The 25,406-nt window shown below is 38.4% G+C and overlaps 2 protein-coding genes across 5 annotated transcripts in view; one reads left to right on the forward strand and one right to left on the reverse strand.

Annotated features, from left to right (window-relative positions):
- Positions 1-3,845: 3,845 nt before the first annotated feature.
- On the reverse strand, positions 3,846-5,983 carry PIGBOS1 (PIGB opposite strand 1). Its single transcript, XM_045082997.1, has 3 exons — positions 5,862-5,983; positions 4,575-4,640; positions 3,846-4,280 (listed from the first exon to the last, which is right to left on the reverse strand). Exon 3 carries the CDS (start codon positions 4,196-4,198, stop codon positions 4,034-4,036), a length of 165 nt encoding a protein of 54 aa, XP_044938932.1. The 5' UTR covers positions 4,199-4,280; positions 4,575-4,640; positions 5,862-5,983; the 3' UTR covers positions 3,846-4,033.
- Positions 5,984-6,070: 87 nt separating this feature from the next.
- PIGB (phosphatidylinositol glycan anchor biosynthesis class B) overlaps positions 6,071-25,406 on the forward strand; it is a 41,299-nt gene continuing 21,963 nt past the window's right edge. For 2 of the 4 annotated variants that reach the window (XM_013049278.2, XM_013049280.2), the window contains exons 1-5: positions 6,071-6,204; positions 8,044-8,179; positions 8,594-8,711; positions 13,549-13,653; positions 15,063-15,193. In XM_013049278.2, coding sequence (XP_012904732.2) covers positions 6,072-6,204; positions 8,044-8,179; positions 8,594-8,711; positions 13,549-13,653; positions 15,063-15,193 — 623 coding nt within the window. In that variant the 5' untranslated portion in view covers position 6,071. Of the gene's footprint in view, positions 6,205-6,667; positions 6,903-8,043; positions 8,180-8,593; positions 8,712-12,618; positions 12,961-13,548; positions 13,654-15,062; positions 15,194-25,406 lie in introns of those variants that run through there. The other 2 variants (XM_013049279.2, XM_045082996.1) reach the window with 2 other exon arrangements.

The raw sequence follows: 25,406 nt of genomic DNA on the forward strand, positions 1-25,406 counted from the left end.
CAAAGACCTAAACTGCAACAGCTGAAACTGTAAGAACTATAGAAGACAAAGGCACAAATCTTCACTATCTTGGATTTGGCAATGGTTTCTTACATATGATACCAAAGGTATATGAAATGAATAGGTTAATTAGACTTTATTAAAATTTTAGTATTTTACCAAGGGACACAAGAGAGAGGAAACACAACACACAGAATGGGAGAAAATATTTGCAAATTATGTATCGGATAAGAATATAGTATCAAAACATAATAGAGTTCTTACAATAAAAAAGACAACTCGATTAAAAAGAGGGCAAAGGACTTGAATAGATTTTTCTCCAAAGAAAATATAAAAATGATCAATAAGCACACAAAAAGATGTTCAATGTCATCAGTCATTAGGGAAATGCAAATCAAAACCATAATTACTTTTTCACACCTATAAAGCTGGTCATAACTTTTTTCAAAAAAAAACGAAAAATTACAAGTGTTACATGAGGATATGGAGAAATTGAAACCCTATAGATTGCTGTGGAAATGTAAAACGATGTAGTCACTTTGGAAAGCAGTTTGGCAGTTCTTCAAAATGTTAAACAGAATGACTATATGATCCAGCAAGTCCAGTGTCATCTTGGATTAGTTCCCAGACCAGAAAAAAAATAATTGTCTATTGATCCTAAGGACATCAGTAAGAGTTGGTAAAATTTGGATAAAATCTGAAATTAAATAATATTGTATCAATTTTAATTTCCTGATCTTAATCATTATATTGTAATTATGAAATACAAGGAGTTTTCAGGAATTACACACTGAAATATTTAGTAGTAAAAGGGTATCATATGGGCAACTTACTCTCAGAGGGTTTAGAAAAACAATAATGTGGTATGTTCAAGTGTAAATACACATACACGGAGAGAGATTAAAGCAAATATAGTAAAATGTTAACACTTGTGGAATTTTATATAAAACGTTTGTACTATTTTTGCACCTTTTCTCCAAGTGTGCAATTACTTCACAATAGTTTAAAAAAAAAACTTTTGAAAGTCACTTTACCAAGTCCCATTGGATCAAGTCTAGTGGCCCACTTAAAAACCTATCATTTTCTTGGCTTCCCCTCTCATTTTTTTTACTCCCTCCATCTGCTCTCCTGATCTTAAGAGTTAGAATGGATTTGTGCTGAGATTGGAAAAACAGCCACCCGATTGTTACATAGAAGGCCCTGATAATATTCCTTTCACTGAGGCACTGGTGAGGCCATTGACATCTCTGAAAAGCTCCATGGTGGTTGCCCTTTATAGGCTGAGATTGACAACTGAAGATACTGCTGCAACAGGTCTCCTTAGCATCAGCTAGAAATAAAAGAATCCCCATTCACTAAAGCTACAGGTATTCCCTGTCCCCAGTACTTGTCCCAGGCCTTGCTAAAGCCTGCAGGTAAGCACCCTCCACACACAGGATGCCTCTGGATGAGTTGGCTCTGGGGGCCAGAGGGGCTACCTCTGGTGGACAAAAAAGCTTGAGTTCCTGGGCACCAAAGTACTGTAACAACTAGAAAGGTATTTGGGGGCAGGCCACTATATCGAGGGCACTTCACAGACTGCCAACTGAAACACACCCCCAGTCTGTCTATCAACAAGGCCCATTTACTTGCTCTGTAGCTATAACCTGATGGACAGACTTCAGTTTTGTCAGATATGTGCAGACTGCAGAGGCACTGCTGGGAATGGAGCCAAGGAAACCATTTTTGCACCCTCCCTTCGCTTCATTGCAGCTTACTGGTATCTCTCAGAAAGTAGTTGATACTCATCTGAAGTCCCAATTGTTACAACTTTTACCAATAGGACACCTCCAGATCTCCTGGTCTATAGATCAGCAGGGTCTACAATTGTGTGCCCACAGGACTATATATATTTACATAAGTTAAGACCTGCTGCCCAAGGATCTGGCTTCCAGTTAGCCTGAACCCAGGTACTGATTGAGATCACAGGTCTCAGCACACCATCCACAGCTGGGATCCATTCAAGAACAAATCAGTCTACTTAGACAATCACAAATGTTCCAAAGACAAATAAGAGCTAGGGCAAGGTTGAAAAATAAGGTTTATCTCTTACGTAAGACCACTGCTTCAAAACTGGGAGACGTAGCTGTTTTGCACTATACTTAGAAACAAACATGGAGAGTCAAGGGAAATGAGGAAACAGAAAAATATGTTCAAAAAAAAAACAAAAAAAGCAAGAACAAGACAAGTCAGAAAAAGAAAAAGACCTTAATGAGATGCAAAAAAAAAAAAAAAAAAAAAAAAAAAGAAAGAAAGAAAGAAAGAAAGAAAAAGTAATCTACCTGAGAAGAGTTCAAAGTAATGGGTATAAAGATGCTCTCCAAGGGGCGCCTGGGTGGCTCAGTGGGTTAAAGCCTCTGCCTTCTGCTCAGGTCATGATCCCGGTGTCCTGGGATCAAGCCCCGCATCGGGCTCTCTGCTCAGCCTGCTTCCTCCTCTCTCTCTGCCTGCCTCTCTGCCTACTTGTGATCTCTATCAAATAAATAAATAAAATCTTTAAAAAAAAAAAAAAAAAAGAAAGAAAGAAAAGATGCTTCCCAAACTCAGGAGAACAATGGATGAATACAGGAAGAACTTCACCAAAGAGACAGAAAATATAAAAAGGGAACTAAACAAAAATCACAGAGCTGAAGAACAAAACTGAACTGAAAAATACACAATACCATTCAACAGCAGGCTAAATGAAGCATAAAAAATGGATCAGTAACCAGTAAGGAAGACAGGGCAGTGGAACTCAGAGCAACAAAAGAAAAAAAATTTTAAAGGAGAAGATAGCTTAAGAGACATAGAACAACATCAAGGAGAATAACATTAGTAGCATAGGGGTTTCAAAAGGGGAATAGAGAAAAAGGGCAGGAAATTTATTTGAAGAAAATAATGGCTAAAAATTTCCCTAACCTGGGGAAGGGGACGGACATCCAGGTACAGAAAGCAAGGAGAGCTCCAAACTAGATATATCCAAGGAGAACCACATCAAGACACATTATAATTAAAATGTCAAAAGTTGGGGCACCTGGGCGGCTCAATGGGTTAAAGCCTCTGCCTTTGGTTCCGGGGTCCTGGGATCGAGCCCCACATTGGGCTCTCCGCTCAGTGGGGAGCCTGCTTCCTCCTCTCCCTCTGCCTGCCTCTCTGCTTACTTGTGATCTCTGTCTATCAAGTAAATAAATAAAATCTTTAAAAAAATGCTTTATAAGCATCTTTTCTGATCATAATGGCATGAAACTAAAAATCAATTACAAGAAGAAAACTGAAAAAAAATCAAATATGTAGATTAAACAACATGCTATTGAACCATCAATGGGTCAACAAAAAAGTCAAAGAGGAAATCAGAAAATACCTTGAGGCAAATGAAAATGTAAATATAACAATGCAAAATCCATAGGATGCAGCGAAAGATGTTCTAGTAGAGGAGTTCATAGTGATACCTGCCTACCTCAAGAAACAAGGAAAATCTCTAACTTCACATCTAACGGAACTAGAAAAAGAATAAAGCCCAAAATTAGTATAAGTAAGGAAATAAGATCACAGAAATAAATAAATAAAATAGAAACTAAAACTAAAATTTAAAAATCAATTAAACTGGTTCTGTGGAAGGATAAACAAAATTAACATTTGGCATTGTTATATTTACATTTCATTTGCTACTTGAGGGGCATTCTGCCTGACGTGCTTAACTTGATCCACTTCATCTATAAACAGTACTACAAACACCATTTCCAGCTAGTTTATAAATAGAGTCTTGTCATCCCTTGATCCTGTTTATGCTGCATTCCCAGAAAAATAAACATCAACTGGGAAACAAAAATTCTTTAGACATTTATTTGTTTTTAAAAATGACAAAATTAAACACTAAAATTGACAGTGCTTGTTTTAAAATCATTATCTATGATTTGCATTTAAAATATACTTGAGAACTTTTTACTAGATTATTTATAGTCAATGCATAATTTCAATAGAACTTTAAACAATTACAGTTTAACTCCATGTAGTATTAACTTTTCTTCTCTTCTGATTCTTGGGCCAATTTCAACTTTTCTTTTAATTCCATCTGATCTCGGTAATACTGCTCAAATATTGGTTGATAAATATACATCCCTCCAGCAATTCCAAGGATGCTAGCAAAAATCAGTTGTGGAAGAGTCAATCTCCCAAACATTTTTCAACAAATCCAATACAGTGCTTTTGCCACACGGTGGTTTTGAAAAATTACAGTCAACATCCAGGAAATATCTTCAGATCTGTGTACAAAGAAAATAGAAAGCAAACCAATAACTCATCATGACATCCTTTTAAAAAGATTCTATGAGTGTTCCAGAGTGAATAGTATTTTCATCATATGTAAATATCACTTGATTTAACTAAAATAGGAATATAAATACACAGAGAATATGACAAATGGGTTAGGGGGTGGTGTTAAGAAAAAGCAAAATCCTACTACAGAATTTTCTCAATGGTTTTAAATAAATAATTCTTAAAATGACAAAAGTGGGGGAGAGGTTAGGAAGAGGCAGGCTCTTGTCACCTTTACATACCATCATAAAACTATCAACTAAACGAAACAGCTGCCCCCAAAAGTTGAAAGTAGTTGCCAATCCAATCTGGAAGTAAAAGAAAGAGAACTGTTACTTTTCATTATTAGCCCTTTTTTATTTATTTCATGTTTTTTGGCAATATGCATAATTAAAAACAATTTTTAAAGGACTTTATGAGTTCCCTTTGATGCTTTAGAAGGTACAAGTAGACCTCAAAAATATGTAAATAACTTGCCATCCACTTTGGATAAAAATACAAAGAGATCTGACTGATTTTACTTTTAATAACTGAGGAGTACAGACTCCAGTATTTCTCAGAAAGTTATACTTGTGAACACCATAGTCTCTGGAGAAACCAGAGCTTATGGAAGAAGAAAGCAGAATAACGAATTTATATGTTTGCTTATGTAACAGTCTTTCACCGTCTCCTAGACAGGCCCCCGAGGTTACAAAAACCATTGGTGGCAGAACCGGTACTAGAAACTAGGTTGTCCTTAACATCGCTAAAATGTAATTTAAACTAATATGGGTAAGAAATGCCTGTTTATGGGCGCCTGGGTGGCTCAGTGGGTTAAGCCACTGCCTTCGGCTCGGGTCATGATCTCAGGGTCCTGGGATCGAGTCCCGCATCGGGCTCTCTGCTCAGCAGGGAGCCTGCTTCCTCCTCTCTCTCTCTGCCTGCCTCTCTGCCTACTTATGATCTCTCTCTGTCAAATAAATAAATAAAATCTTTAAAAAAAAAAAAAAAGAAATGCCTGTTTACTCTTGGACTCTACGATTAACTAGATAAATGACAACTCAACAAGCATGCTACGGTTCATCGCCTGCGGAAGGACGGAGGGAGGGAGGGGGGTTTTTGCAAGTAGGCTCCTTGGAAGGTAAACCACATAAAATGGGAACAAATGCCCTTCTGCCACTAGTTTGCTAAGTGAACCGGACCGAGTCACTTAAGTTTCCGAACCTCATTTTCTACATCCGTACAAAAGCCCTACTCCGCCTACCTCGCCCAACAGCTAATGTGAGATCACCCAAACAGTGACATGTTACACAAACACGTTTGCTACGATCACTGCCACTTAAACACCTCCGACCGTTGGGCTGTCGCTTCGCGTCGCTGACCCCGCCTCCCGCCTGCCCTAGCCTAGGAGCGTTCTGGCTCCTACCAGCAGTTTCCGGAAAACAGGGAGCAGAGGCCACGAAGCCAAAGGCGGACAGCAATCTCACGAGAAGCAGCTAAAGAAGAAGCGCAGACCCGCTCGCGACAAAGCGTACGGGTGCCAAACAAACCTGCAGCACTCGGCGGCAGACGCAAACTTCGGGGATTCCGTGCGAGAAAGCGGCCTTTTCCCAGCTACCTCCGCGCCTGCGAGCGACGGCTGCTGCAGAGGCCAAACTTCGTGAGCGGAAGAGCAACGCGCGTTTCTCCAAGTCCGGTCTCCTTCTTCGTAGGGACTGAGGTGCCAAGGGATCCTCAGCCGGCCCCGAAGGAGGTGCAGGATGAGGCAAGAGGGGGACGATAGCCGACTCTTTTTCCGCGGCTTCCAGAACCGCTCCCAGGAGAAGATGAAGCTGCGAAAGAGAAAGTCCACTTTGTACCTCAGCCCCCGGAAGAGCACCTTGCCGCACGGAGGTGAGGGGGTGGGGGCGGGGGCGGGGGCGGGGCGCGGACGCCGACCTCCCAGGCGGTGGCGGGAAGCCGCGGACCCTGAGCTAGGGCTCCATCTGCTGGGCGGGGTTGCCAAGGAACCGTAGTGCGCTCGCGACCGGATTCTCGGTTCGGGCCCCTCGCAGGACCCTTTATCCTGCATTGGTTAGTGCTGCCGCCGCCGTGCGGAGCGAGGGGCCGAGACGTAGCCATCCGCATTTTAGAAAGGCACCCGGGCTGGGAGTTAACCTGCGATCTCGCAGCTACGGAGGGACTGGTGCCTGGGGTTGGACCGGAGCTGACTGCCACCCCATTTATTTTTCCCACCCTCGCCTTCCCTCTGGTCCGGTGTGATGATGTTGACAGGAGCAAAATCACCCCAGCGAGGGGACTTTTGATCTGTCAGACGCGGGTATTTGCTCTAAGGAGGGACTTCTCATTCATTCAGGAATTATGTATTGTGCGCCTTGCGTGTGCGGAGCACTGTGGAAGCGGCCGGAAAAGAAAGCCGAGTTTCCCCCTGCAAACCTGCGACCAAGAAAGGAGAGAGTCGTTTTGCTAAATGGAGGAGGATTGTGACGGGTGGGGGCGGGGGGGTGGAGGGAGAGTTAGCTGGGCCCGAGTTCTGTCGCTCTGTCCTCCTAATCCTTCCTTTGTTAGAAGTTGGATCCCTGAGGGTCAAGGTGAGTAACGACGGCGAATTGTCATACTTGTCACAGACATATGGTAGAACTGTTAGGTGATTCGAGATCACTTGTTCGGGGGCCCGCTCTGAGTTGTGCACCAGTCCGCAGAGTAAAAGGGTTTTTCTTTCAGTAGTTATAGTTCAGTCGGGGTGTTTCTTTAGGTGCTTCTGAAAGATGAAAGTTGAGATGGGGCGTGTGTGGTGTGTTGAATGTGCCAATCATCTGAAAAATATTTAAATATGTTCCCAGAGAATAAGGAAGGAGGGTGGCAGGAACCTAGAACTATATAGCAAAAGACTCAAAAGGCTCACAGGGCAAACACAATTACTCAGGAGGCCAGACAGGCAGGTCTGAATAAATTAAAGCACCTTCTCTTAAAGAACCAACTAGGTACTGCCAGTTGAGCTTTGTCAGGTCTTGGTTGTGAAATGCTGCAAATCTTTTATATTGAAAAACATTTTAATACAAAGTCGGATTTTTAAATTCACATTTTAAAAAATACTCTGTATGCAGCTGGCAGGCTGTCCAGTTGTGGCAAAGAACAGGGCTTTGGAGGCAGCAGACCTCGTTTTGAATCCTGTTTAGTCATTTATAACCTTTTTGACTTTGGACAAGGCAGAATAACTTCTTAGTCTCAGTTTCCTCATATGTGAATGGGGCCAGTACCTACCCTTTAGCATGATTTGGAGGATCAAATGAGATAGGGCATGTGAAGGAATGAACTCAGCACCTTGCATAGAGTAAGCATCAGTAAGGACTATTTAAAAACATGCAGAGGACCAGCAGTTTGATACGCCACTGTTTGACATACATAGGAAGAGTTGATCCTAAGTAATTTGTTAGCTTTCTTCCTAGGCTACCCATATAGTTAGTTCAGTGTTATCTTACTATTCTCCTTATACAGTAATTGCAAGAAAGATTGGTTAAATGAAAGGTGGTAATTTCCCAGTGGATGAGGCTTGGTCCCTTGTTTAACTGTCTGCCCAGGTCTGCTTTGAGAGTAGTGCCTACCGGCCAGAATTCTCTATTGTACCTTCAGAGTCTGAGCAAGGCGCCAACCAGAGCAGCAGATTTTAGTTCTCTCAGTGGAACTTCCTGACTTTTGTGCCACAATTACCTGTTTTGTTTTGTTTTTCAGATCTCCTTGGTGAAAACATTTATCTGGTCTTGTTTACCATAGCATTACGAATATGTAACTGTTTTTTAGTCCAGACAAGTTTTGTTCCAGATGAATATTGGCAGTCTCTTGAAGTTGCACATCGCATGGTTTTCAAATATCCTTTGTAGTTTCTTTTCCGGACTAGAAATGTATATTCACTTTAGAAATTGTACCAGCTTCTCTTATAAATTTTCTATCAATTTTACTAAGTAATTTTACTTATCAAAGTATACCATTATTTTATACTGATATTTCTTTTTTCTTCGATGTAATATATTTGACTCAACCTTTAACCAGCAGGTATTCCCATAGAGCTCAGTACTGTGGAGGATATAGATGAAGTAAAACACACATTCCATTCTTAAAGAAGCTATGAGTTTAATTGGCCAACTGCATTTTTGATTAAAATAACCAGTATAAAATGCTATGATTTTAAGCTGCTTTATCCAAAAAAATGGAAATTTTTCATGCCCATAAATTAAAATAGATTATGTTTCAGTGCTATAACATTAGTCCTTAATATTACTAATTATGGTTATTTGACCTGGGAATGGACAGAAAGATTGAGGGGTTACACTTATCCCTTAATCTTTGCAAGCATTTACAAGGTCCTGCATCTTTTGAGGAAAGATAATGTTCAACTGCTGGTAAGTTTAAATAAAAGTAAATTAAAAAGTAATTAAAAGTTGATTTATTCCATCCTTTTTAAAAGACTAATGTATATTAACTAAATGACTTTATTGGTATCACAAGGTTTGTTTTTAAAAAGGTATTGTTACTGACCATATCTGGGCAGCCTACAGTTCTGAAGACATAATGCGATGTGTAACCCTTCATTATGTGCTAAAACACAAAACTGAGCGTGAAAGTGTCCTAGTTAAAGGTATCCTGTGAATCCTATTAAGATATTCAGACTTTCAGAATGACTACATTATATATTAATTATTTGGACTTTAGAGTATTCATCCTTGGGGCGCCTGGGTGGCTCAGTGGGTTAAAGCCTCTGCCTTCGGCTCAGGTCATGATCTCAGGGTCCTGGGATCGAGCCCCACATCGGGCTCTCTGTTTGGCAGGGAGCCTGCTTCCCCTTCTCTCTCTGCCTGCCTCTCTGCCTACTTATGATCTCTCTCTCTGTGTCAAATAAATAAATAAATAAAAAGAAGTATTCATCCTTCACGAAATAAGATATAAGAAATAAGAAATACAACACTTCTCTCACTCATGAAAGGAGTGTTGTATTTTGTTTTAACTTGTGAGCAGAAGATCCTGTTATATGAGCTTATAAAGAATACATATAAACCTACTCAGCATTTAGTGTTGAAAATAAATCTTAGAGAAAATTAATTTGATAAGAATTTGATGATATGCACAACCATTGTGCTATGTATATAGTAATTAGGCAGCAATAGTAAGTAAGGTTGTAATTCCTAGATCATGTACTTCTGGGGTCAGTTGCCAAGGAGGATACAAAAGAACTAATGGGGCCAAAAATTTCCCTAAACTCACTCTGAAGATCTTTTAAGCTGTCCTCAGATTAGACTCAGAAGTTTGGGCCTTCCCCATTTTCTGTTAGGGAAGTAACCCAGAATTCCAAAGGCAGTCCTAATCCTGAGGGTTTCTTAGAACCTGGAAAGACACATGGAAGTATCATGGGGAAGGAGAATTTAGAGCAGCAGCAGCATTTCTTCCATGGACAGATGTTGAACTTAGGGGCTGTAAATTCCCTTGTCCTGAAAGGGTTTCCAGATTATTTGGGGTAACCATAAAGCCTGGAACCACAGGCAAATATATGTAATGCCATCAAGGATATCTTATATCTCAAGAAGTCATCAAGGATATAAGATATCCTAAGAAGAAGATTATATTGTGAATGAAAGAGTCTTCAAGATAGAAAACTTCCTATTCCTCCAGGACCTATCCACTTTCCTCAACCTCTAGCTGACCCACCTGTGATTTAAAGTAAGCCTCCTCTAGTCCCCATCCCCACCCCACTGTCCCTCCCCACAAAAATCTGTCCTATCTGGAGCTTGACCAGATGGAGAAACTTAAGATGCTATCAGTTAGTCATTCATACTGTCATATTATCTTTTTTTCAAAGATTTTATTTATTTATTTATTTATTTGACAGAGATCACAAGTAGGCAGAGAGGCAGGCAGAGAGAGAAGCAGGGTCCCCACTGAGCAGAGAGCCTGATGTAGGGCTCGATCCCAGGACCCCGGGATCATGACCTGAGCCGAAGGCAGAGACTTCAACCCATCTGAGCCACGCAGGCGCCCCATCATATTGATTATCTTAAACATAGACCACATGATTTTGAAACTAGAAGGGGCCAGAGAAGTGAAATAAATAGACCAAGGTCACAGGATGTTAAAAGCAGAGCCAAAACTAGATCCTGGGGTGCCTGGGTGGCTCAGTGGGTTAAGCATTTGTCTTCAGCTTATCATGATTCCAGGACCCTGGAATCAAACCCCACGTCAGTCTCCTTGTAGGGAGCCTGTTTCTCCCTCTCCCTCTGCCCCTCCCCTCCACTAGTGCACTCTATCTCTCAAATAAATAAATAAAATATTTTTTAAAACTTTTTTTTTTTAAGATTTTATTTATTTGACAGAGATCACAAGTCGGCAGAAAGGCAGACAGAGAGAGAGAGAGGGGGGAAGCAGATTCCCTGCTGAGCAGAGAGCCTGATGGGGGCTTGATCCCCGGACCCTGAGATCATGACCTGTGCCCAAGGCAGAGGCTTAACCCACTGAGCCACCCAGGCGCCCCTAAAACCTTTTTTTTAAAAATAAAGAAAGAATAAAACTAGATCTTAGGTCTGCTTATTTATAGCCTAGATAGCTTGTCCCCAAACTGCATGAAGTGTGTTTACAGAACTAGTAATGGCTTAGAATTGCACTGTCTAATATGGTAGCCACTAGCCCCATGGGTCTATTGAATATTTGAAATGTGGCTAGTCCACATTGAGAAGTGCTATTAGTGCAAAATTCATACTGGATGTCAAAAACCTAGTACAAAATAAAAATGTAAAATGTTTCTGTAATATCTTATTATGATGAAATGATGATATTTTAGATATATTGGGTTAAACAAAATAACAAATTAATTTTACCTGTTCGGGATTGTTTTTAGTTTTTAATTTGGCTACTATAAAATTTTAAATTACATGCATGGATCATGTTATATCTCAACTGGACAGTACTGGCTTAGAACAAATGAGAAGAAAGGGATATAGAAGACAGACCTGAATAGGGGACCAAAGTGGGGGCTTTCAATAGTCAGAAGACATATAAGGGCATTTGGCATCTGGAGATTAATAGAAGAATCAGGAGCTTAAAGAACAGGAGAATGGTGAGCTGCCAGCACAGTACCATACTCTAGATTTACCCCTTGCATGTTCCTTCTCTTTGCCCCACCCCTCTACTTTTCATTTCCAGAAGTCATGTATAAGTGCTACTTAATTCTTCTCAGGTCTTTACTGTAAACCTAGAAAATTACAGTATCTTAAAGGTCTGGAGAGAGTTCGAATAACTGGGAATTTACATCTCTACTTACTTTTGTGTTGAACTAAAATCTACCTTCTTTTATTTTTATTATTTTTAATATTGTATTTATTTATCTGAGACAGAGAAAGAAAGAGCAAGTACAAACAGGCATAGAGGGAGAAGCAGGCTCCCACTTAGTCAGGAACCCAAAATGTGGCTCTCTCCTAGGACCCTGGGATCATGACCTGAGCCAAAGGCAGTTGCTTATATGACGGAGTCATCCAGGGGCCCCAAATGTACCTTTTTTTAAATTCAAGTTTTCTACAAGCAACCCTTCAGAAAGTTTTATTTATCCAGGATAAATATCTCTATTTCTAAATATCATAATCAGATAATATCCTTTAGACATCTTATAATTTATTAAAATCTATCTTAAAATGTAGGTCTCCAAATTGAATATAATATTGAAAGCTAGGGTAACTAGTTCAGAATATAGTAGAACCATTAATCGTACAAATGTTATACTCCTGTCATTGCACAACATATAGTTTTAGTGGTTTCTTTGTACTGTTGTCTTACATTAAACTCGTAGCTAAACTGACTTCTCACATAAACTACTTTCAGGCCTGAGAGGCAAGAATGAAGCATAAAAATCTCTAGGCAGAGTAATCAGAAGGTATGTACATAGGTGCCTTTTGCTGTATTTTACAGGGCAGAGTTTAAGTGAAATTATGAAGTACAACATACCTTTAAAACTCAAACATTTATTTACAAATTACTGACAAAGAGGAGGAACATATAAAGCTAAAGTGTTAGAAGCCATTGGCACCTGAAAGTAAAGCCACTCTAATTGCACTGCAAAATTAATAAAGACTGATCCAACACAAGTAAAAATTTAAATATATTTTTAGAAAACATCTTTGAGCTAACCTAGATTAAATTGTCCTCTATCAGTGTGTTATTTGTTAATGATAACTGTGATACATTTTTTTAAAACTCATTTAAAAACATAAAACACATTTTTTTAAAACTCTCAAAGATGTATAGCATTAGAATTACTAACAGTAATTACGTTATAATATTTACTCTTTAGTTTTACCCTTAAATTTACTTTTTAATGTCATCTGATTACTGTGTTTCTGTAGTTGTAGAATACTTGTCCTTTTATAGAAAAAAAAAAGTAACTCATTTTATTATCCATATTGCAGGATGGGGAAGCAATGTATCTTAGTAGTTAAGAGCACCGTCTTTAGAATGAGGAAGACCTGGGTTTGAATTCTGGTTTCTACGCTAGCTGTGCAGCCCTGAGAAAATTATTTAATGTCTCTTTACCTCAGTTTCCTCACTTATAAAGCAGTGCTGATCTCACAGGGATTGTTAGGACTGAATGCGCTGATACACGTAAAGTACTTGGTATGATACCTATCACATATTACTATAAATACTTCATAAAAATTTAATATTGTTATGCTAACAAAGATCATTAAGTGTGCTTCTAAAATAGAACCCTAACACAATGAACTGTTTTGTTGGCTATCTATATTAAAAGTAATAGTGTTGTGGGTGCCTGGGTGGTTCAGTTGGGTAAGTGACTGCGGCTCAGGTCATGATCACAGAGTCTCCAGATCAAGTCCCTCATCAGGCTCCCTGCTCAGTGGGGAGCCAGCTTCTCCCTCTGACCTCCCCCCTCTCATGTTCTGTCTCGATCACTCTCTCTCAAATAAATAAATAAATGTTTAAAATGGTAGTAGTGTTGTAATATATAAATTACAAAGAAAGGGAATAAAACTACCTTGGGCATATCCCTGAAAGATTAATGTCATTTTTGTAGAAAAACAGGTATTTTTGCAAAAGAATAGAATACTATATATTACATTATTTTTGTACTAAGAATGCCCTTCAGTTGATAGTTGGATCAGTTTGTTGATTTCTTAATGATAATTCTGTGTGAACCAGTACACGTTTTTTAATATCTTCTTTTTCTTTTTAAACTATTTAAAGATTTGGATTCCTAGACTTGCCCAAGCACTTTTGTCTGCTATAGCAGACATCAGACTCTACTCATTAATGAAGCAACTTGAAAATCAGCAAATGGCAAAATGGGTGGTAAGTCCTAAACACTTTAGAAACTATTCATTTCATTCCTAATAGCATGAAGCACATGAAAAAATGCCAGTTCTCAAAACAGCTTCAAAAGATAATTTGTACAACTTTATTATAGAGGTACCTCCATATTGAAGAACAGCAAAATGCAAGTGGTACCTGCCATTTCTCTACTTCTGATTGCTCCCCAGGTGACTGAAGCCTCAAAATCTTTGAGAGGCTAAACCCCAGGAACAGGCTTGGAAGCACTTTCACTCATCAAACCTGTCAGAGTCCTTGCGTCACTTTCTACAAAATTCAATAGGAATTGTTCTAATCATTGTCTACCTCACAAATAACCTCCACTGTGTACAACCTTTGTTCACTACCTCTAGCTAGCTGAGACTGAGCCTAAGAAGCAGGTTTTCACTGAAGCATTCTTTCACCTCTAGCCTGAGTGTTTGAAAGAGGTAGACTCTGTAAGGGAGAAAATGTGGTGTAGAAAACTGTCCTTTGTCAGACTGGCTTATTTCACAGTGGGTAGATAGATTCCTGATACCACATTCAAATTTTGAATGGAATTTCTCATTGAAACCATATCCTGAGGAGTGACTGGATTCTTTAGTACTGTAGTTAACCTCCCTTGGGTCTTTCTTAAATAAATTTTTATACAAGCTAGCTTAGAAATCTTACTACCTTTTTAATACTGTTTCTACCGGAAAATATATTCCCAATTCCAAGTAACCAATTTATCAACAAATTTCTGGAATATAATGTATTATTAATGTATTAATAAATATTAATTAATTTGCTAATTATTACTAAGACATATCTCTAGATAGTGTGTTTATTTGCATTAAAAGGATAGGAGGGTTTAGCGATTGAGTCCTTGTTAATGGATTCAAGGATAAAATCAGTCTACTTTGTGCTTACATACACTGAAGAAGGCTCAACCTAAAATGTCAAAAAGTGTAATACCTTTGAAATCCTTCCCCCAAAGTAGCAGTACCAGGTTCTTCTAGATTAGGAGAAGCCTGTAAATCCACAAAAATTTGGAACATTTTTTAAAGGCTGTATTTGAAGAGCTAGGAATCTAATACCACATGTTTAACATCCTTGCACCAGCTAACAAGTTTAAGACATTTGCTTTGTAGACTTGATGCTTCTGTTTGCATGTTCTTCTAAAGCCTGGTTTATTACTTTAGTCAATTTACCTGAAATTATAAACTTGGTAACTTTAACACCTACATATCTGGTATTATTATAGACCTATGTATAATGTAACTTCTTGAAAACAATGGGCATGCTTATTTTCAATATCATTTATGTTTTGATGTGATTTTTGCAGTATGTATACTTGCTGTTTTCCATAGAAGATAATACTGAGCTTTTCCTTTTATACTCCATATATGTTTGCTTACAATTGTTCTTAGTTTTTTTGCCAGTTGTGCTCTTGGTTCACATGGTATTGCTGTACCAGAACTCTTACAAACACCATGGAAACTGTTCTCACTATAATTGCTCTTTTCTACTATCCTTTGGAAGGTTCAAAGTCTATGAACAGGTGAGATATATTACTGTTAATAATACTGTGAAAAATCTTAAATAGCAACATATTGTAATGTCTGGTGGACCCCCAGATGTTTATTATTTCATGAAGTTTATTAAAACCACACTGTCAGTTGATACATTTCTTATAGTAGGAAACAGATATATGCAAACTAGGTAATGAAGGGCAGTTTAGTAAAAGGACTATGTATAAATATTTAGGCAATGTCAATAAGGGGACAACCATAGTATCACAGGGCTAGTAATAGGAAGAAGTTTCTGCTACACTGTGGCCCCAAAGTGAGGTTATTGTTATGTGAATCCATACAAAGGTGTAACTCAAGAGAGGGCCCCAATAGGGGATATGCACAGCCAGCCTTTAGCCACAGCAAGAAGAGAACTGGGGAAATAAAATGCCCTGACTCAACTCTTCTGCCCTCCAATCAGTCAAGGCCAGTCAGAAGCCAGAAACCAAGTGAGCTCATTGATACAGATCAGGTAGGTCAGCTTCCCTGCACATAGAGCAAGTGAAGAATAGAGGAAAATAGATCTGGAAGGGCAAAGAGAAAATATAAGGACCCAGGAGATTGGGTCCAAGATGGCAGCACAGGAAGATTCTGAACTTACCTCCACCTCAGACATGCCATCTGTAGGAACATATGGATCACTTCCTTCCAAAAAAGATCTGAAAGCTAGATGAATTGCTCTCTACAACAAAGGGTAAAGATAGGTAGAACAAGCAGAGACACAGTCTCACAAAAAACCCCACATGCAGCATGGCAGCACACAATAGGGAGAGATCTCACCAGCTAGACACTTCTTCCAGAAAAGCAAGGGGTTGATGCCCCCAGTCAGGCATTCTGGCCCCTGAAATCTGCACCAGAAAACAACCTCCCAGAACATCTGACTTGGAAAAACAACTAGTTGATATCCAGGGGTCCCCAAGTTCTATAGGAAACTGAGGCTCCCCCCTCTCTCACATGTAGTCCATTTCCCTTGAGACCCAGTGGGAAAACAGCCATTTGAAAAGCGTCCAGCAGTGACCCCAGCAGAAGGGATATCATAAGTGTGGAGGTCATCTTTGTGGAGTTAAGGGGTTCAACTCCACAGCGGGGACTCCATGCTGGGGATCTGCATCAGGAATGTGAGTCCCCATAATGTCTGCTTTTAATATCAGTGGAGTTTAACTCCAAAAGACCCAGAGGCCTATAGAAGACCTAGACTGTGCTCTTAAAGGGCCTAGAGACAGCATCACTTGCTCCAAAAACCAGTAAAGAAGCAGCAGTTTAAAAATCACCTGAGCCAGACATGAAGGAGATTTATTGACAAATTTTAAGGCATGTACCAGAGAGGCTGGGCACTTTCCCCAGGAACAGAAGTGCTGGTAGGCACCATTTTTCTTGCCTACCTTCAGCCCAGCTGGCCCAACACTGGCAAATAACAGTTCTGACACTTTTTATCTACCTTGCTAGCATAGCTTGCCCCACCCTGGCATTCCCCTGCAGATCTGCCTCACCCAACTGGCAGATGCCCCTCCAAAGCAACTGCCACCATGCCATACCCAGGTGGCAGCCACTGTCAGAGCTGGTACCCCTCCATAGTGACTCCAGTCCTGGGTAAGAAGGGCATCCCTGCCCACCAGTACACCCACACCAGCTGTGGCCTGTCACCAGTGGGAGATCACACAGCTCATACAAGGATAGCCCTGGAATGCCTGGTTCTGGTGAGCAGGGGGAAAGCTTTTCTAGGCCCATGGGACACTACTCTTAAACAAGGAGACATAGCTGACCTACCTAATACCAATAAACAAACATAGAGAGTCAGATTAAATGAGATAGAGAAATATGTTTTAAATGAGAATAAGACAAAACCTCCAAAAAAGAACTAAAGAAAATGGAAACAAGTAATCTACATGGTAAAGAATTCAAAGTAATGATCATAAATGCTCACCAAAATTAGGAAAAGAGTGGATGAACTCAGTGAAAACTTAAGGAGATAGAAAACACAAAAAAGAGCCAGTTTTAGCTGAAGAATGTAATAACTGAAATGAAAAATACACTGCATGGAATCAAAAGTAGATTAGAGGATGCAGAGCAGCAATCTGGAAGACAGGGTAGTGGAAATAATCCAAACAAGAGCAAATAGAAAAGAATTTTTAAAAATGAGAATTGGTAAGGGACCTCTATTACATTAAGCAGACTAACATTCACACTATAGGGGTCCCAGAAGAAGAGAGAGAAAGGGGTAGAAAACTTATTTGAAGAGAAAATAGCTGAAAAGTTCCCTGAAGGAAACTGACATCCAAGTCCAGAAAGCACAAGAGCCCCAAACAAGATGAACCCAAAGAGATCCAAAATAAGACACATAATAATTAGGATGCCAAAAAGTAAAGATAAAGAGAGAATCTCAAAAACAGCCAGAGAAGAGCAACTAGTTATATACAACAAACCACCCATACAACTATTAGCTGTTTATTCAGCAGAAACTTTGCAGGCCAGACTGGCGTAATATATTCAAAGTGCTGAAATGAAAAAACCTACAACCAAGAATGCTCTACCCAGCAAGAATTAAGAAGAGATAAAAAGCTGTCCAAACAAAAAAGCTTAAAGGAGTTCATTACCACCATACCAGTGTTACAAGAAATGTGAAAGGAAATCCTCTAAGCAAAAAATTTAAGAAAATTATCAAAGGAGAATTTCACTGGCAAAAGCAAAATACAGTAAAAGTAATAGCTAGCATAAAATTTAAAGACGAAATTAGTAAAATCAATAATTAGTTAAGAGATAGACAAAATAAAAATATGTACAATATGATATCAAATACATAATCATGGAGAGGGTAGATTACTGTGCTTTTAGAATGAACCTCATGGCACTAAAAACCAATAATATATACACAAAAAATAGAAAGGAACCCAAGCATAACACTATGAAAGTCAGGAAATCACAAGAGAAAAGAGCAAGAGGAAAAGAACAGAGAATTACAAAAACAAATAGAAAACAGTTAACAAGGAGCACCTGGGTGGCTCAGTGGGTTAAGCCTCTGCCTTTGGCTCAGGTCATGATCTCAGTGTCCTGGGATCGAGCCCGTATTGGGCTCTCTGCTATGCAGGGAACCTGCTCCCCTCCCCCTCTCTCTGCCTGCCTTTCTGCCTATTTGTGATCTCTCTCTGTCAAATAAGTAAATAAAATCTTTAAAAGAAAGAAAGAAAGAAAACAGTTAACAAGATGACAGTAAGTACATACCTATGAATAAGTACATTAAATGTAAATGAACTAAATGCTCCAACCAAGAGACATGAAGCAACTGGATGGATTAAAAAGAAACAAAAACAAAACCCCATCTGTATACTGCATAGAAGAGACTTAATTCAGACCAAAAGACATGTACTGAAAGTGAAGGGTTGAATGTAGATATTCCATGCAAACGGAGGTGAAGAAAAACTAGGTGGTAATTCTTAGACAACAATAGACTTTAACACAAAGATTATAGCAAGAGACAAAGAAAGGCATTATAGGGACGCCTGGGTGACTCAGTTGAGTAGCTGCCTTTTGCTCAGGTCATGATCCCAGCATCCTGGGATCGAGTCCCGAATCAGGCTCCTTGCTCAGCAGGGAGCCTGCTTCTCCCTCTGCCTCTGCCTGCCATTCTGTCTGCCTGTGCTCGCTCTCGCTTCTCTCTCTCTGATAAATAAATAAAATCTTTAAAAAAAAAAAAAAAGGAGAAGAAGAAGGGCATTATATAATGATAAAGGGATCAATCCAACAAGAGGATATAACAACTGGAAATATTTATGTATCCAACATAGCAGCACCCAAATATATAAAGAAGATATTAACAGACCTAAAAGGAGAAATATAGTAGAAGGAGGAGACTTTAATGCCCCACTTGCTACAATGGATAGATCATCCAGACAAAAATAAGGAAACAGTACCTTTAATGACACATTAAACCAGATCAGCTTAACAGACATAGAATATTTCACCCCCAAACAGCAGAATACACATTTTTTTGAAGTGCACATGAAACATTCTCTAGAACAGATCACATGTTAGGCCAAAAATAAGTCTCAATAAATGTAAGAAGATTGAAATATTACTAGCATAGTTTCGGAAAACAGTATGACACTAGAAATCAATTACAATTTTAAAAAACTGGAAAAAAGTGAAGGCCAAAAGCATGCTACTAAACAAGCAACCAGTCAATATAGAAATCAAAGAAGGAATGAAAAAATACCATGAGACTAATGAAAATGGAAATACAACATCTGAAAATCTTTAGGACACAAAAGAAGTTCTAAGGACATTCGTAACAAAACAGGCCTACCTCAAGAAGTAAGAAAAATCTCAAACAATCTAGCCTAATCTAAATTTAGTAGGGAAAATTTCTTCTCGGCCTTTTGGCTAAGATCAAGTGTAAATTTAGTAGGGAAAAAAAAAAAGTTAGTAGAAGAAAATAAGAAGATCCCAGTGGGGGGAAATAGAGACCAAAAAAAGAAAAGAAAACATCAGTGAAACTAACAGCTGATTTTTTAAAAAGATAATGTTTAAAAACCTTTAGCCAAGACTACTCATCAAGGAAAAAAACGACTTAAATCAGAAATGAAATGGAGAAATTATAGCCAACACCATAGAAATATAAAGGATTATAAGAGACTATTACAAAAAAAATTATATGCCAGCAAATTGGAGAACGTAGAGGAAATGGGTAAATTTAGAAACATAATTTTTCAGGACTGAATCCGAAAGAAACAAAATCTGAACAGACTGATCACTAGTAATGAAAATGAATCAATAGTCAAAAAACTCCCAACAAACAAAAGTCCAAGATCAGATGGCATCACAGATGAATTCTACAAAACTTTTAAAGAAGTTAATACAGATCCTTCTCAAACAATTCCAAAAAATTAAAGAGGAAGGAACTCTTCTAAATTCATTCATTATAAGGCCAACATTACCCTGATAACAAAACCAAAGACACTACCCCCTACCCCCCAAAAAAATTACAGGCCAGTATTTCTAATGAATGTCGATTCAAAAATCTTCAATAAAATATTAGCATACTGAATTCAATAATACATTAAAGGTATCATTGATCATAATCAAGTGAAATTTATTCCAGAGATGCAAGGATAGTTACATGCAAATCAACATGATATATGCAACAAAATAAGATTAAAAATCATATGATCATCTCAATAGATACAGATAAAGCATTTGACAAAATTTGACATCCATTTACGGTAAAACTTTCAAAACAGTGGATGCAGAAGGAATATACCTCAACATAATAAAGGCCATAAATGATGAACCCACAGCTAATAACCACACTCAGTGATGAAAAGCTTGAAGCTTTTCATCTAAGGTCAGGAACAAGACAAGGATGCCCATTCTTGCCACTATTATTCCACATAGTACTGGAAGTCTTGTCATAGTAATCAGATGAGAAAAAGAAAAGGCATCCAAATTGGTAAGGAAGAAGTAAAACTCACTTCTACAGCTAACATACTACATATTGAAAACTGTAAAGACTCCCACCAAAAAAACTTAGAACTAACACAATAAGGTTACAGGATACAAAATTAATATACAGAAATCTTTGTGTTTCTATATAAACTAGCAGTCAGAGAAATTAGGAAAGCTGTGCCATTTATAATTGTATGTTAAAAATACCTAGGAATAAATTCAATAAATAAATAAATAAATAAATAAATTCAATAAAGGAAGTGAAAGACCCTTAAAAAGACTCTTAAAATCTGTAAAACATTCATGAAAGAAATTAAAGACGACACAAGTAAATGGAAAGATGTACCATATTTGTGGATTAGAAAATTAATATTGTTAAAATGTCCATATTACCCAAAGCAATCTACAGATTCATTGAAATCTCTATCAGTGTACCAGTAGCATTTTTCTCAGAAGTAAAACAAATAATACTAAAATTGTATGGAACAAGAAAAACAAAAACAACATAAACACCCGGAATAGCCAAAACAATCTTGAGAAAGAAGAACAATGCAGGAAGTATCACTCCCAGATTTCAAATTATACTACAAAGCTATAGTAATCAAAAAAGAAATGTATGGGCACTAAAATACATAGATCAGTGGAACAATATAGAGTCCAAAAGTAAACCCACACTTTTTAAAAAGATTTTATTTATATCGAGAGAGAAAAAGATAGTGGGCATAAGCAGAAGGGATGGAGAGAGGGAGATGCAGAATCCCCACTGAGCAGGGAGCCCAATGTGAGGCTCGATCCCAGAACCCTGAGATCATGACCCGAGTCAAAGGCAGATGCTTGACTGACTGAACCACCCAGGCACCCCTGGATCCACACTTCTATGGTCAATTAATCTATGACAAAGATAGACAAGAATATGCAATGGGGAAAAGACAGTCTTTTTAATAAGTGGTGATGGATAAGCTGGACAGTTACATGGAAAAGACTGAAACTCGATTACTTTATCAACCCATATACAAAAAATAAACGTCAAATAAAGACCTAAATGTAAGACCTGAGACCATAAAACTCCTAAAAGAAAACAATGGTAAACTCTTGGATGTCAGTTTTAGCAACATTGTTTTAGATCTGTCTCCCTAGGCAGAGGCAACAAATGTAAATATAAACTTTTGGGACTACGTGAGCAACACAGCAAACCATCAACAAAATGTAAAGACAAACTACTGAATGGGAGAAGATGTTTGCAAATGATATACCCAGTAAGGGGTTAATATCCAAAATCATAAAGAACTCATACAATTTTAAAAAATCAAATTAAAAAATGGGCAGACATAGAGATTTTTCCAAAGAAGACCTACAGATGTCCAACAGACACATGAAAAAATGCTCAATATCACTAATAATCAGGGAAATAAATGCAAATCAAAATCAAAATGAGATATCACCTCACACCTATCAGAATAGCTATTACCAAACAGACAAAAAATTACAAGTGTTGACTAACAGAAATACCATATGTATGATCCAGCAATGTGTCTGGTTATTATCCAAAGAAAATGCAAAATCCATTTTAGCCACCTGGGTGGCTCAGTCAGTTAAGCATCTGCCTTCAGATTCCAGGGTCCTGGGATCAAATCCTGATTTGTACTCGTTGTTCAGTGGGGAACCTGCTTCTCCACTTGCTTATGCTCATGCTCTCTCTCTCTCTCTCTCTCAGAAATAAATAAAATCTTGAAAAGGCAAACACTAATATGCACTCCTATGTTTACTGCAGCAATTATTATAAATTATATATTATTATTATAAATAATTATAATAGGCAAGATACGGAAGCAACCGAAGTATCCATCAATAGATGAACAGATAAAGAAGGTTTGTATACACACACACACACAGAGTGGATTATTACTCAGCCATAAAAAGAATGAAATCTTTAAATAAAATCTTAAAAAAAAAAAAAAAGAATGAAATCTTGCCATTTTCCAAAAACATGGATGGACCTAGAGGATATTAGATAAGCCTGAGAAAGATAAATACCATATAATTTCACTTAAAAGTAGAATCTAGGGGAACCTGGGTGGCTCAGTGGGTTAAAGTCTCAGGTCATGATCCCAGGGTCCTTGGATAGAGCCCCACATCGGGCTCTGCTCAGCAGGGAGCCTGCTTCTTCCTCTCTCTGACTGCCTCTCTGCCTACTTGTAATCTCTGTCTGTCAAATAAATAAATAATATCTTTAAAAAAAAGTAGAATCTAAAAAACAACAAATGAATAATCTTAACAGAAACAGACTCACAAATACAGGGAACAAATTGATGGGTGGAGGAATGCATTGGATGGGCAAATTTGGATGTACAGTTTTCCATTTATAAAATAAATTAGTGGGGTGCCTGGGTGGCTCAGTGGGTTAAGCCTCTGCCTTCGGCTCATGTCATGATCTCGGGGTCCTGGGATCAAGCCCCACATTGGGCTCTCTGCTCAGCGGGGAGCCTGCTTTCCCCCTGTCTCTCTGCCTGCCTCTCTGTCTACTTGTGATCTCTCTCTCTCTCTGTCGAATAAATAAAATCTTCAAAATAAAATAAATTAGTCATGAGGATATAAAGTATAGCATTGGGAATATAGTCAATAATGTTGTAATAATTCTGTATGGTAGTAGATGGTAACTACCGTTTTTGTGGTGAGCATTTTGTAATGTGTAAAAATGTCAAATCGCTATATTGTACACTTGAAACCAATAACAATACTATATATCCACTATACTTAAGTTTTAAAAAGTAAATTAAAGAAAATATATGGACTGATTTGGATTTATATAAACTGGGGAAGCAAATACCAGACAAATGGAACAACCAACATGAGCAAAAACACAGAGCTGTAGAAGGGCTTCATTTTGTTGTGGGCAGGTTGTCCCTTCTACCATACACATGGCTGGAAGCATGGGAGAAGGGAAGAATAAAGGATGAGGCTGGAATGGGACTTTGCCCTTCTCCAGAGCTTGGACTTGATTCTGTAGGTTGTAAGGAACCACTGAAGGCTTTTGAAAGCATGATATAATCAAATCTGAGTAAGAAAGCATTCCCTTGCAGTACCAGTATTTAGAATATAATGAAAGGGAGAAATATAATGAAATGAAAGGGAGAATATAATGAAAGGGAGAAAGCCAGAATTTGGTCTATTTAAGAATCCATTCTTCCTATAGAAAAAGGTTGTTGGGAGAATCAACTCAAGTAAGATCATTTCAGCATTAAGACTCCTGACTGCAAGAATAGGCATTCAGGGGCGCCCGGGTGGCTCAGTGGGTTAAGCTGCTGCCTTTGGCTCAGGTCATGATCTCGGGGTCCTGGGATCGAGCCCCACATTGGGCTCTCTGCTCAGCGGGGAGCCTGCTTCCTCCTCTCTCTCTGCCTGCCTCTCTGCCTACTTGTGATCTCTGTCTGTCAAATAAATAAATAAAATCTTTAAAAAAAAAAAAAAGAATAGGCATTCACTTAATTTTACCTATATGATGAGAGCCTTATTGTAGGGCTGAAAGTAAAAATAAGGAAAAGAGGTACCTTGTGGCCAGGCCTAGTAGAAAATTATAGAGTATCTCAGCCACATAAATGAAATGAATGAATTATGGCAGTTTTGGGAAAAAGTCTGTTCTGTTGTGCCTTTATAGCCCAGTCTGTGAATTTGTTTTGGTTGTCTGATTTTAAGGCTCAGCTAGTCTCCGTTTCTGTCCTCACTACCAGTTGACCAACTTTTTCTATTTTGCATTTAATTTAAGAAAATCTGATTAGGTCTGTTAAATGTCATCATCCCTATAGTTTCACACTGGCTAGATTTAGCTTGGCTGCCTGTGTTCAGTCAGGAAGAGAGGGTCACATAGCACAGGCAACTGCGGTAAAAGCATTCTTCCCTGGATAAACATGACAGGTACTATTCCTGGACTTAGAATATATGAGATTTTGAAAAAGTCTTTAAAAATTTTATAAATGAAAGATGTAAGGATGGACGGAAAATATATAAGCATTGATTTCTGTAAAATGGTAACAATAAAACATCTCTCTTCACAATTAAATGAAAATCTATATAAAGTATATATAGCAGAGGGCCTCTTATAAAGTAAGTGCTTAGTAAGTGTTGTTGATGACAATGATACGAAATAAAGGATTATTTGGGGGCAACACACAAAAAAGTAAGACAACAACTTTTAAAATATTCCAGACAAGTGACTTAATGTAAAATGATGGGACTGGGAAGGAAACAAGGTGGATGTGTGGGGTGAGATGTTGCTGTTTGAGGGACTTTACAATTTTAAGACTGAGAAACGGAGTGATGCTATAAATATTAGACACTGAAGTTTCAGGGAAGGTTTGGGGCTTGTTTCAGGTGCTTTGATTTTGAGTGCCAGTAGCAATCTATGTAGAAATATTCAGAAAAGAGTAAGAAATCCAAGTCTGGAAGTTTGGAGTGAGGTTAGGACTGGAAGTATACACTTGGGTGTCCTCTCAATAGTTTCTCTATAGCAGAAGTAGCAATTAGGATGCAAGCAAATCAGATCAACCTACGAATATGTTTTATTTCACCTGCATAAGAATTTTTGTTTTCTGAAGAAACTTGGCGAAGATTTTTAAAAATTGGGAGATCTTACATAAAAACCTTGGTTTCTAGTTTCTCTTGAAAAAATGAGAGGCCCAGCAACATCTTGGGCCAAGATTCCTTCATGACAATATCAGAACCTCCCCACAGTCTATATCATTCATTTTTATTACTTGTGTGGTCTCT

This window comes from Mustela putorius, unplaced genomic scaffold (assembly GCF_011764305.1).
Source record: "Mustela putorius furo isolate JIRA1106 unplaced genomic scaffold, ASM1176430v1.1 tig00000660_pilon_pilon_pilon, whole genome shotgun sequence".
In the NCBI taxonomy this organism is placed as follows: Eukaryota; Metazoa; Chordata; class Mammalia; order Carnivora; family Mustelidae; genus Mustela; species Mustela putorius.

Excerpts from the sequence above, each read along its gene's own strand:
- PIGBOS1 (XM_045082997.1), bottom strand. The coding sequence starts at position 4,198 with ATGTTTGGGAGATTGACTCTTCCACAACTGATTTTTGCTAGCATCCTT.